The following is a 14,407-nucleotide window of genomic DNA, read 5'->3' on the forward strand; positions in this document are numbered from 1 at the left end:
GCAGATTTGTCTACTGGAAACCAAAGGAAGGACAAAGAGGAGCCGAAGTTGTAAGAACAGATGTCCTGCATAGAGATTGGCACCAAACCCTGCCTGGCTGCTTGGACCGTGACAATCACGAAGCCCGACTCTTCCAGAAGCTGAACAGCCTCCCCCATCCCCAGGAGGACGGTTCTCACCTTCAACAACCAAGTAGCATCTCCCTTGGGGTGGAGGACCCATTACCCTGCAGCTGCAGGCACCAACAGCATCTGCCCGGACCACCATGTTGCTGGCCATCAGGCTGTTGTACGGCTTCCACTTCCTCAATAGGAACTGTGTGTTTATTAGACAACAAACGCTGGGAAGTTGCCTGACTGATTCCGTGCATGCCCTCAGAATATGTTGGCCTATAGTCCTGCTAGCTCATGGGGCCGCCATGAGTACTCCTTAACCTGAGAATGTAACAAATTAATTGGGAAACCTCAGAATATGACCACCCTGACTGAATAGTGGTAACAGATCTAGAACCTTTTGGCTCAGTCACTCGTGCACACCCAGAGAGTTACACAACAAGACATTTCAATATTTATTGAACCATTGTGATTCCTGTATAAAATATATGCACTACAATGATTAATAGACAGAAGCAGATGAGTGTTTAGCAATAGACCTGGCCATATGCAAATCAGTCTTGACCCTGTACCTCATGGGAACAGTCCAACCCGAACTGCCAAACCAGGTCCTCCCTGGACTGGAAACAAGCATCCTAGGACCGGTTTCGGGGTTTCACCCCTCTTCAGCCAGGATATCTTGATTCCAGTGGCATGGAGAGCACGGGCATACCCGTCCCACTCAGGGTGACAGATGCAAAACAACAGTTGGACAGAATGCAGAACAATCTCATACATTCACCCCAGTACAGAGATCTGGGCCTAAATCCATCTTTTGACTGGGGGTGAATGTTTTGATTTGTTCTGCATTCCGTCCATCGATTGTGTGTCTTTTGCCTGCTCACAGAGCAGGGCAGGGGCCAAGTGGTGGGCACTCTTGAGTGCGCATGACGCTTTGGCCGGCCGTCTCGGGCTGGACAAAGCATCAAGGACACTTAGCATGTTCTCCACCCAGGCTGAATTACAGCATGGGTGGAGAACATGCCCAGGACTCCATTCCCTGACTGAGCACTTACCCCCAGCACTCAGACCAATGCATTGCAGCATTGTGATTGGCTCAGGGGAGCCTGGGTGCGTCCTGTTCATCCTGGTCGCAGAGGAGAGACAATGTGGAATAGATGCTGCAATATGGTACGTTATTTTTTGTTTTCTTTTCTCACAAACCTCCCCCCTTGCCACCCCTGATCTGTGCCGCCGCCACTGCATAACATAACATCGTGGTAAAACGTATTGTAGTACCCTCCTGGTAACTTTCCACAGTGGAACACCAAAGTAGAGTGCAGCCAGTATTTTGACATAGGGCGGGATATACTGGAAGCGGACTGTAGGTAATTAAACTCCTGCTCCCATTCTGCAACCATTTCCAAGATCACACCATGGTGACATTTTCACTGCAATGCCAAGGTGATTGATCCTTTGCTTGTAAACCCTGCCTCACCTCCTCAAATAATTCCTCCTCAAAATGAAGGGGTAATTCTACAAAGACGTTCAACGACATAGGGAAGGCAGGAAAAGAGGTTAGGTGTATGGGTTCTGTTCTTATGGGATTAGCCTGGCTGTGATTGGTTCTTGTTTAATTTGCATCAGCGGGAGATGGTTGGCAGAGTTGAGAACAATCACTCTTTCATCAACATGTGTGTTGCAAGTGCTGTAATTCTTGCAATGTGCATCTCCAGCATTTTATTTCGAGAGAAAATACAAAAGTTGCACAAACAAACATTTCTCAAGTTTCAATCATTAAACCATCTTTTAGTTAGTCTCCCTAAAAAAGTTAATTTAAAAAAAAAAAAACTACTAACAATATTTAATGTTAAATACATTGTAATTTAATGGCACACTTTTTTAAATTGTAGAATAAAAGAAACAGATGTTACAGCATTATGGAATTAAAAATAAATATTTAATGTTTTTAATGGAAGTATAAACGATGTATAGAGTTAATTAAAATTAACCTTTTTAGATTTTATTAAAATCTTTAAGTACACAATTTTTTCTCACAAAATAAGTTGTTACTATATTTTAAAGTTAAATGAAACAAATATTAATTTGATATATTTTTGTTATTAAAGGTCTCTTTTAACTATAAGAAATAAGTTTTGTTTATTTAACATTATTTCCTATTGGATTTCATTGTATTCCCTTATCTCTATAATTTTCTATGGAAGGGTGTAGCAGTAACAGTGGTTGGCCATGTGTTTTGCTGGATTTACTTAAGCTCTGAGCTTGAGTAGGTTACAAATGTTTTAGGTGCCTTTTTGGCTGTGGTAATTTTAGAAGTGCAGTATGTTCATAGCAATGTCCTTTCTCTTTTGTGGATGGATACACATCCCTTTGTAAACCCCTCCCTGGCCGTTCCTAAACACCTCCTTACTCCTTCCTTACCCCCTCCTATTTATTAATAAGTGTCCCCATTTTCCAGCCATTCCCCCATCCTTCCTACATTTAGTACTAAAATGTAGACTAATGCGTGAGGACAGTCTGCACTCGCGGAGTAGTTCTGCACATAGAAATAATAGGAGACGAGGAGGTAGAAACTGTGCATGTAGGTTTGTAAATAACATTTTCTAGTACGTTTGAAAACTATAGTAATACTAAAAAACGTAGTACGCAATGCAGTCTGTGAATAGCCCCCATGTTGTGCGACAAATTTCACATCCACGTTTTTTCCCCCCATGACATATTTTACCAGATAAAACCTGGTGAAGAGACCCAAAAATGAATAAAACTGAATTTCACTGCTATTAATTGCTCTAAATACATTATATGTATCATTTCGTGGTAAGAAACATGGAATTGGAGGAACTGACTGCACCCCATACTTTATTAAATCGGTCGTCCACGTGTTCATTTAGATGTTTAATGCAAAGACGATTGGCATAGAAACCTCCAGGTGTCTGAGAACAAGGGAAGGAAGCTCTGAATATTGAACAGCCCTAGAGCAAGTCTGAACTGGCTATAGAAGAAACTGGAAACGTATCAGTAAAGTAGGACGCACTCTGATCTTTGGCCCCAGCATTACCCTCAGTCACTTATACATAACAGGGAAGAGGTGTGGCGCCGCGGCCAGGGCGACTGACTCCGGAATCTGGGGATCACGGTTCGATCCCCGGCGCCAGATTAGCCCAGCACCATGTGACTCTGGGCAATAGCTTGCTTAATCTTCCCAACGGCCCCCAGCGCCTAGAGACCCTTACGGGTGATTGTTCGTGCTTTACAAATGTGGATTATTATTATTATTATTATAAGTAAATGTAAAAGTACAATTTGCGTCCAACTTCTTACCAGTCCTGACGAATGTAACCGTAATTCTCAATTCCTTTTTGGCACCAGATTCTGAATGACACTCACAGTCGTAGTTTGCTTTTGTACTACCGACTTGACATTTGGAAATAATTGGCTTGACAGAGTAAGCAACACACGTTGAATCGGAGTTGGTGAAACCTGTAAAATAAAGAAATTGAGAAATGTGGGAAACGCATGGTAATAAAGACAAGCTGATCACAGGGACAGATTAAATTGCTCCCCATATATAAGGAACATGTTTTAATTTCAACTCATATTGGACAGAGCTAGCAAGCAAACTTGATCGTTTCCAGGAGTATTACGAGAGTTTCTCACTCCAAGATATATTTGTAAACATTTCTATATATATTAGCTAAACAACACAGGCTTTAAAGATATTTTTGAAGAAAAATTAATAAAATATTGCAATACTTCGAAGTACAGAATGTTACCTGGGAGCATGATTTTTCTGGTGCGGTAAATCAATATGGGCCTGCCTTATTCATAAAGTTAAACTTAGACTTTTAATGCATGTTTACAAATTGTTTGCAAACTACAAGTGTAGTTTTATGTATAGTATTTTTAGGACTGCAGAGACCGTCCTGTCTTTTTGTGAGTGGAGTTCGCCGAGACCGTAAAGATACTTCTTCTAAAACTACACTCGTAGTTTGTGAATAGCAAAATAAATTGTAAACTTACAGCAAAAGTGTACATTTATTTTGGTGAATAAGGTCCTATGTCCCTTTGCGTTGCCGGCACAAACCCTGAAATCATATTTATGAGTGGCTTTGAATAACCTCATAGATATGGAGTAAGTCAAGGCAGCGCAATTCATCGCATTGCCATACTCTGCGCTAGGTAGAGGTTGCATGGGATTTGCCGTGGGTGTAAACCTGGAGATGCGCCAAAACCTTATGCCTCCCGAGGTGAGGCACAAAGGAGAAATAACTCTTCTTGCTTATTCCTCTTTACATGCAAAAAAGAGAAAAGCCTCCCAAGATTGTTTTAGTGCAGGAGGATGGTACTTCCTGCAAAAAAACAATCCTGCCTACAACACAGGCATCTTTGCACCATGGTGCAAGGGTGCCTACGTTGGCGCTGGGCTGCCGCAATGGCACCAGTGCAGGGGGAAAGGACAGAAATGCACCACATCGGATAAGTACAGTGCATTCCTGTTCTTTCACTTTGCCATAGGGTAGTGCAGCAAGGTGAATTTTTAAGTGTGTATTAGAAAAGTGGGCGAAGATGCACCAGGACTGTTTTTAGAGCTTGATGGGCCATGTTTTTCTCAAGCCATCCAGCCCTGAAAGCAGACCCTTGCTCCTCAACCTAACAAGAAATGTCAACAAGTTTCACATAAAAAGCCCATCCCTGATTGAAGCCCATGATTGGGATATCTGTTTATTTGTATGCTTGACGTACATTTTTTATACTCTGTTATAAATTCTCAAAACAAATTTTTAAATTGCATTTTCCTTTGTTATTTACTACCAGACACATCCTGTGCCACTGGGAAGGGCATTACATAAGGGTTCAACTGGTGCAGCACAGTTATCAGTAGATGCTGTGATTGGAAGGCAGTTGTTGTAGCTTAACATTAGCTTGCTAAAGGTGCAAGTTTCCCAAATCATCATATAGTTTCAGCTAGAACCAAATGTTGGCCTGACCAATAGCTCGATGGTACCACCTGACAGAGGGTTGCCAGGTAGTGAAGCCTTTTTGAAGAGAGCCATGAATTTCAGTATAAAGGTCAGTGGGTTGGCAGATAACACAGGTTGGTAAAGCACAATCTCTAAAGGGTCTTGGGGGAGTTGCAAAAAAAGGACAAATTAGAAAGATTAGTGAGTTTTTAGCCTTTTGCAGAATATAATGCGTTAAGCCTTACTGCTTTGTGCCAAGCTACCAGCGAATGAACACAGGTTAATTTAGAGTTTGCCTGCCACTTCCCCTAACTAGGATTGTGGTTGCTGATTGACCAGGGCTCATACCCCCGTCAACCAGTAACTCGATTTCTAACAGTATGTATTTTTTGCTATGCAGCAATGGCTGTCAGATGGCACATGTCCACAAACTTTGCTGGAAACCATGTTTTGCAGCTCTAACTTCTTATTTAATTGAGGAAATCTAAAAATTGGGTAGAAAGGAATCCATCTTTGACATCCAAGAATTGGATAGATAGAATCCATCTTTGACATCCACTATTTCCTGATATCAAATTCCTATGTTGTGACTCTTTAGTTTAAATCTTTTTGTCCTTGCGTTTGGCTCATGCGTAAAAGTTTTTCTTACAACGTATACATTTTAAAATTTAGAATGTCAGCACATTTTCAGGCCAGAGTCTAATAATGGTGAGGGTGTAATGGCATTGTTAGATGTAGAGAACATAATAAATGCATGACGACTTAAGACAGCTGACAACAGGGTAAAGTAAAGTTAGGTCATTGCATTTGTTGGAGAGGAAATCTCAGGGTAATCTCTCTTTGGAACATTTTAGGAAGTGTGGCACCATCACCTTTGATTACCACTACCTTTGTTTCCGCTCAGACGACAGAGCTTGGCCACCGTGTTTTGATCAGGAAGCTCCTTCATAAGCATGAGCTATTAATTTATTGCAAATAACCATTTTAGTCAATAATGAGAGTTGTGAGTAGGATTTATTTTCCAATTAATATTTAAGTTTTTCAGACTCTTCATTCATTAGTCAGGTATCAATCAGGTTACAGGAATGATAATAGAAAAATAAGTTAGTACAAAGTATATAATAAATTGCACACCAAGCGCTCCATATAGGAAATAATTATTTTTCTAAGACAAGGAGGCACACATGAGGTCAGTCAGCACTCGTGAAGAGTTCAACCATAGAAGCAAGAGTGAGCTTAGCATGAAGCTATATCAATAATTAACAACTGCAGAATCTCCCATGACAAGAAATAACGCATGAGCAAATAAGCCTTGGCAAAGCCAGTTAGTCAAAGCTTAAAGCTTGTGGATTTTAATAAAAGTCAGAATGGACAAAACCTACATCTAATCTGCGTAAGTCTGCCTCCGTTTTGCTCATCATTAAGGCCTGACCTCTCATTCCCTGCATCTGCATATCACATCTGCTCTCCTCCCTTTATTTCTACATTGGAGTCTGAAACTCCTCTGCAGACTTCCTTCTCTAAATCTGTCTGCAAGTGTTCCTGCCAGTGTTCTGAAAATGCTCTGAAACTCCTAAACTAGAAATGGATTTATCAAAGAATTATGTTCTTCATCATCCAACCGGAATCCAGCATTTTCCAAAAGGACTCCTCCACCCCTCGGCATAAAAAGGAATAGTCACCTTATCAGACAGGCAAAGATTCTTCCCATGGCATATTCTGTTGCCCATTTGATATAACTCAATTTCTTAATCTTCCTTTAAAGAAACATTTTATTTCTAACTAAACACATAACATGAGCTGCAAAAGAACATTTTAACTAAGCAAGAAACATTAAACATAACTTGGTAAAGAACTTTTAGAACGCGTGTGTTTTCTATTCTCTCAAGTAAAGAATGGAACGGGGCTTTGTTTTAACATTTCCAGCAACTACATAGATAAGGCTCCAAGGTTACAGTTGTAAATTATGCCAAGAGTTCTTCTTCACATGGAGAGAAAAATTCCTTTGCTTATCACGAAGGCCAACAGAAACACAAGAGCTAAATCACGAGAGCTGTTTCTCTTTTTCTACATCATAAAATGTTGTGTTAATTCTGATAAAAGTTATATTTTACCAATGCACATTTAACATTTCTGCAAGTAAAAATCACATTTCCATAGTGGGAACAAAATCTAAACGAAACACATTTAGGTATGGGCATGGCCAAGTAACATGGCCGACAGGACGCGAGTCCTTTGAGCTCCACACAGGGCCACCCAAAGATCCTGACAAATCCTGCCTACTCGTCAGCAGTTATTCCTGCAAATTGTTATAGCCGATGCAGGCTTGCCTACCTGACTGTGCGGTGCCTCCTGCAGGGGCCTCCAGAGCTCAGAGCAGATTGTTCGGTACTTCGGCCTGCTGCGGTGTCGGGCCTGTGGGTGGGCTACCCGAGGCAGAGTGGGGCTGCTGCCCCATGATTGGAGGTGGCGTGGGCAGAGGATGCGGGACTACTGGACGGAAGGGCCCCGCCTGCTGCTCAGGGGGGCGGCGGACCGGCTTGGTAGCCTCGGCATGGGCTCGTCGGCCCTGATGGATGTGTCATGGCGGCCCGGCAGAACATGTCTCCACTGCAGCAAGCGGCACATCCAGATAGGTGTGGGGCAAGGACTTCCTTTCCCGCCCGTGAAGACGCATCTCCGCTGGACACGCTGTCCCTCCAGGCCTGAGGTGAGCACCCGTGCCCAATTGCGCTGCCCTGCAGCGATCTGGTATTTTTTGGTGTGGCTCCCAGTGGCTGTGCAGTGCTGGGGGCGCCACTGGACCAACACTGCTGTTTACCTGTGGACCACTGGTGGGCCGCGTGACATCATGTGTGTGCATCGCACTATGGACTCCATCCGATTGCTGGATCCCTTGATACTGCCCTGGGGAGGAGAGACTTATTGGGCCCCAGGCTGGCCCTGGCTCAGGATTGGGGCCTGTTCACTTTACTTCCTGCCGGAATTCAGAGCTTGGCCCTGGGTGCATTGCAGGCCCAGCACGTGTGGACTGTCAGCCCCCACATGGAGTAGATATCCTGGGGACACCCCCCCATGTACTGACTGCTTGCCAGGTGCTGGTGGGTAAAGACTAGTGCTGAGGAATGCGGCTACTGTGCCGGGGACTTGGGGGAATGGGGTCCCAGCTGGAGCGATTGGGCTGCAGCCCGCACGTGGCTGCCTCCCACTGATTGGAGGGCTCTGCTGACCGACCACCTCCTGCCTCGTTGGTTGTCACGAATGACAGGTAATGTGCTCAAAGTGACCCATTGGAGGAGAAATGAGGGTGGTTGACTCATGGGGGATGGTGATCTCTCCACGTCACAGAGAACATGGGCAAAGACAGGGCGGCCAGGGCCACTGGGTCCAACACGATCACCCAGTACACCACGCCCAGGCTCCCGCCGCAGCGAATTACCAAGCAGACGGGGGGCAACAAGGAAGAAGAGGAGGGAGAGCGAGCAGAACCTTCCTGGGCAGAGTTCTTGGCTGCCATCCAGGGCTCCAGAAGGGCCCTTGAGGATCACATTGAGACTGTCTCGATTGATGTTAACCTCTGCCGAGCAGACCCAAGGAAAGTAGCCGAGAAGGTCTAGTTGGCTGTAGGTCATATTGCAGATCTGCAGGGAGAGGTGAAGATGCTTAAGCAGCAGGTTGCCCAAATGTTGGTAGTCACAAGGGTGATGAAACAGCAGGCTGAAGATGCAGAAGGGTGCACCCGATGCAGCAATATCCTGGTGCTGGGGGTCCCGGAGCGGGCAGAGCATGGATCAGCTGAGCAATTCCTGGAGAAAGGGATTTGCACCCAGTTGTGCCCCCGGGGATTAACAGATATGTTAGTTTTAGAGAGCCCACAGGGCCCTGGTGCCCTCCCCCCCCAGTGCGCTGCCATGAGCTATTACAGCAAAAGTACTGAACTACCGCGACAGAGACTGTATTCTGCAGGCGGCGAGGGTTTGCTTGGACTCCGCTTTGAAAACAGCAAGGTCTCGATCTACCTGGACTATACCAGATAGGTCCAGGAGCAACGGAAATCCTTTCAGGCGGTCAAACAGAAGTTACGTGCCTTACAGTTGCAATACATGCTTCTTCACCCGGCCAAATAGAAAATCCTGTGGCAGGGCAAGGCTCACTTCTTTGAGTCGCCCGGTGAGGTCTGGGAATGGCTGGAGATTCGGGGGAGGGACTACCTCCCAGAGAACAGCGTGGCCAGAAGAGAAGGTGGGGTTCCCGCATGCAAAAGAACTTCTGGCGACAGTCTGAGCTGACGCTGGCAGGGTTCGAGCCCCGTTGGGCGACAGAATGATCACTGTGGGGTATGACGGATTGTTGCAGCTGGCCCCCGCTTTGGGCCCTGGGCCACTTCAACTACAACTAACAGATGTGGCATTGGTCCCGGACAGGCCATCGTAGATACTGGGTCCAACTGCAGTCATTGTTCCGGAGACCCTAATGGTTGAGGCTCCTGACCCAGAAGACATCTGAACGAAGTGCCGATTTGAACTGTTTCAGCCTAGACTGGGCATTACCTGTATGCATGTGTTGTGCACTGGGCTTGAATTCAATGATGGTTCCCCAGCAGTGATGCTAGTATGAATGCTGTGGCTCGGGTCGTGCCCGGAATTGCTGGGGAGTGTAGGGGCAAGAGGAGGGAGGAGGTTGCATCTTGTAAAATGTAAAAAAAAAAAAATATATATATGTAAATCCGTATTTGTAAAGTGCAAACTACTCACCCTTGCGGGTCTCAAGGCGCTGGGGGCCGTTGTGGAAATTGAGTGAGCTATTGCCCAGAATCACATGGTGCTGAGCTGCCACCGGAGCCGGGGATCGAACTAGGAGACCTGTGTTCCGAAGTCAGCTGCCCTGGCTGCTGCACCACACCTCTCCACATCTTGAGCTCAGTGTTAGATGCTGATTGATGCTGAGGGCTGTTAATGGCTGACATAGTTATAACTAGCCAGAGGCGGGGCGGCCCGTTGAGGCAGCATCACACGTTAGTTAGAAATCCCTGTTGGATGCTTGGGGCAGCTGTGTACGACCTGGCACAAGCTTGGGATGGGCAATCTTGACCGTGACGTTGTCTTGAATTGTCCAAGAGTGGGGGTGGGAAGTTTCTGTTCATTGGTTTCTTGATGAAAGTACATGTTGTGGAAGCACGGCGATCAGAGGGGCTGGAGGGCAGATGGGAGTCCGCTGGCAGGACGAACGGCAAAATGTGCACATATGACACATGGGGTTAAGTTGCTCAGTTGGAATGTTAGAGGCTTGGGTACCTCCACCAAACATAGGGAGCTCTCCTTCCTAAAACGACAACATCACGTTTGCCTGTTTGCAGGAAATCCACCTGGATGATCCATGAGCTGCGCAGGTGGCTAAAAGATGGCGGGGACAGGTATTTCACTTCTCCTACTCTACTTATGCCAGGGGGATTCTGATTTGGGAGGCACTGGACCCCCCGTTCACTCTTCAGTACATGGAGGCAGACGTGGAATGCCGTTTTGTTCTGTTGCAAGGACAGCTAGATGGCCGAAACATAGCTATACTGAACACATATGCCCCCAATACGGATGAGCCTTCTTTCTACCAGGCGATGCAGGACCTAATCACTGCAGAGCTAGATGTACCTTTGATATGGCTGGGGGACTTTAATTGTGTCATTGACCATACATTGGATAGACACCCCCCAGAGCTGGCACAAAGCCCTGTATGATGAATCAACTGCAGGCGTTGATGCGAGACACCCAGCCCAGAGGCTCTTCACCTGTTTCTCTCCCACAAAGAACACACAGTAGGCTCGATTGGGTCTAGGAGTAGGAGACAGAGGCAGAAGTAACGCATCTAGCGCGCTTCTTGTCGGAGCACGCGCCGGTGTGCTGTGTGGTCTGATGGAATACTTCAGGGACCTCGAAGGTGGAGGATGTCCCCAGATTTACTAGAGGACCAAGAGGGGAGGACGGCTCTCTCAGATTACATGACCCTTAACTGGGGTTGGATAACCAGTCGATTGACAGAGGGAAGCAATAAAAGGAGTGATGCGGGGAGAGGGTATGGGACATGTGTGGCGTCCGACGCCAGTTGCAGAGGGAGCTGAAAGACAAGGAAGGCACATTGGCAGGGCTCCAGATGGGTGACCTGGTCCACCCTACAGACTCTGCCCCCAAGCAAGAGCTGCGCGAACAGATTAGTGACATTTGGGAGAGACTGGATAAATACATACTTACATGTTACTGCCAGAGGCTTCACGCTGAAGGCGACAAATCTGGATGCCTACTGGCCTGGATCCTGCATCTACATTGACAACCTGTGTCCATAATGCTGCAGGAAATCTCGAGCACTCCAGAGCAGGTATATTGGACATGTTTCAGCAGCACCTGCAGAGGGTGTATGCTGCAGGTCCTTCGGTTCAAACTGATTGCTTTGTCCCATTCGTGGGGGGGCTGCTGCTGATGCGTCACCCGCAGGCAGCCAAAGAGGAGCTGGAGGCCCGACCAAAGACTGAGGAGCTGAAGGAGGTTAAACTGCCCAGGGGAAAGGTACCGGGGGGGGGGGGGAGTGGTTCCAATCTAATATTATCAGGCCTACTCAGAACAGTTGGCACATCTGCTCCTGCAAGTATACAATGAGGCATTTGGGCAGGGAGCTCCTGACCACCTCTCTGCGGGAAGGGCATCTCTGCATGCTCTTTAAGCAGGGGGAGATGAACGGGACCCGGCAGCGTACCGCCCACTCACATTTATCAATTCCGACATTAAAATTTTATGTAAGGCCCTTGTGAGGCAACTTGCTCCCCGAGTGCCACACCTTATATATGAGGACCAGTGTGGGTTCATCCCCGGCCACAACACAGGCATGAATCTACGGCATTTGTATCACATGTATGAGATACAGGCCATTAGCATTGGTGTCCATTGATCTTGAGAAAGCTTTTGACACTGTAGACTGAGGCTATTTTCAGGAGGTACTGAGGGTGACGGCTTTGGCCCGTGCTTCCATTGGTGGGTGCAACTTCTTTATACAGAGCCCTGTGTCAGGATTCATATGGGGCAGAGTCAGTCTTAGAAGTGGAAGCTAGAGCCTGAGACATGACAGGGCTGCCTACTGTCGCTTTTGTGGTTTACTCTGGCCATTGAGCCCATGCGGTGTGGGTATGATGTGAACTCGGGCAGTGGGGGATCCGCGTAGGGGAAAGCACCCATCTAATATCGTCATTATCATGCCCATAAATAAAAAACCTCATCCGAATTCTTGTTCGTTCTTTCGAACAAGAATTTGGATGAGATTTTTCGTTTATGGGCATGATGATGCCCTGGGAATTCTCAACTCATCCGGCGGAATAATCTGGATTAACTACACTGGCTGTGGCAGAAAAAAGGATTTCGATGATCCTGTTTCTAAAGCCCTGATGAAGTTCCTACTGTTTTGGAACGAAACGCATTGGCTGAGCTGTATGTGCTATGAAAAAAAAAAGAAAAGAATAAGTACAAATAAAGGTTTTGAAACTACAAGAGTGATTAGACTTCGTTGCCTGGCGCACCCCCATTCCCTTCAGCAATTAAGGATCTGCAACCCAGAGGCACCACACAACGGCTGGTTCTGGAGAGTGAGTGTGCAGGACTTTGATACTAATGAAATTAGCATAGGTGCAGAGCTATAAGTCCACCGTTGGGCTCTCTCTTATAGCCCAGTCAGAGAGTTTTTCGGCCGCCCTTATGGAGGGGACGGGTGCTGCAGGCGGCTTACCATATGTGGTCAAGCAGACCACAGCTGTGTGGAAGGCTTTTGTGGAGCGCGACCTCAGGCACGCACCGTTCCACTGGCAGCTGAGTGTGTGGTCCCTGGCTCCAGTAAGAAAAATGATAGGAAACCTGTCATACCAGGCTTGGAGGGAGGGGGGCTGACAGGTACTGCCAGATTTGTACCCAAATTAGACAATTATTTCATACAAACGGGCATGTGAGGTGTTTGGTGTGGGATGGAGCCAATACCTTCAGCACACAGGCCTCAAGAATCTAGCAAGGGAGGCTTGGCTCATGTTCTCTGATGCCCCACAGATGACTCAAACTCTAGACATTATGCTCACATGTGGCAGTGGATGCCGTTTGGTCTCCTCACTCTACAGGGCCAAGAGGTCCAATGCCGCTCCCCCCGGGCATGAGCCACCTGGGATGCGGATCTGTTGGCTCCCATGGACGATGGGGCCTGGAGATCCGGGTGCGCCCTGACTCACACAGGATACATTTAAATTTTCGGTACTGCGTCTACATGACCCAGGTGAGGCTGTGCCGCATAGACCTGCACTGGGATGGAGCCTATTCTAGGTGTGCGGTGGAGGGGGCAGACTTTTTGCATTTAGCCTGGTGGTGCCCAGAGGTGCACAGATTCTGGACGCTAGTTGTGGAGCGGGTGAGGGGAGAAACTGGCCTTCGGATTGAGGCCACCCCACTTCACTGCCTACTCGGGCATGTTCCAAGACCTAAAACCCGCAAGATAGCCTACAAATTGCTGCAATTACTCATAGTACTAGCGAGACATAAGACTGCCATTGTGTGGATGTGTAGACGTTCTCCCTTGATGATGGATTGGTGGAGAGATATGCAAAAATAGTCAACTGCTGAAGAAGTACACATGAAAGCCAGCAGGAGGGATGAGAAGCAGGCTACGGATCTCATGACTTGCAGAGCGCTCTGTGGGGACATCCTAACTCTTGACAGGGCCAAGAGCCACCAGAAAGACTGAGGGGGCCAGCAGCGGGTCAAAACAGGGTTACCAGGGCATCCTCCATTTCCCCCAGGCCTCTCTTTTTGAAACTATGTATGATTGGAAGTCAACTGCTCTGTTTTCTCTTTTTCCATTGTGTAAACTGCTGTAATTCCCTCGCTGCTGGCCTGCTGAACAATGTGCACCCATTGTATTCTTATTGCAAAATTAAAATAAATATTATATAAAACAATAACACATTTAGGTCAAGCTATGAATTACTTGTCAATGTTTTACATGTATTGCTAAATGGAAAGCTTCTGACCAAGCATGTGAATATCAAAGCCTCATGTTTTCACTTTACAGCACAAAATGTCTACGTGTTACTCTACAAATGCAATTTCATTTCTCAAGCCCATGGCAGGTTTGCGATTAGTAATGGTAAACTTTAAACCACCTGTTTAGGCTCTTTAACATGGTTATTGAAAACATGGAAGAATTCATACTCCAAAAAACCTTACATTTAGCACAACTTATAAAGACAAGTTAAAAGACATTATACACTCACTGTAAGGTATGCTTTTACAGTTGCCACACTACGGCTGTTAAATTACT

At 46.4% G+C, this 14,407-nt stretch overlaps 1 protein-coding gene across 6 annotated transcripts in view; it reads right to left on the reverse strand.

The window, feature by feature from the left end:
• Positions 1-14,407, reverse strand: part of LOC146816667 (adhesion G protein-coupled receptor F5-like) — a 531,046-nt gene that overhangs the window by 194,753 nt on the left and 321,886 nt on the right. For all 6 annotated transcript variants that reach the window (XR_014962931.1, XM_085610566.1, XM_085610564.1 and 3 more), the window contains exon 11: positions 3,435-3,593. Coding sequence is in view for 5 of the 6 variants with exons in the window: in XM_085610566.1 (XP_085466692.1) it covers positions 3,435-3,593 (159 nt within the window). In the remaining variant the exon portion in view is untranslated. The remainder of the gene's footprint in view (positions 1-3,434; positions 3,594-14,407) is intronic.

This window comes from Triturus cristatus, chromosome 6, assembly GCF_964204655.1.
Source record: "Triturus cristatus chromosome 6, aTriCri1.1, whole genome shotgun sequence".
Classification (NCBI taxonomy): domain Eukaryota; kingdom Metazoa; phylum Chordata; class Amphibia; order Caudata; family Salamandridae; genus Triturus; species Triturus cristatus.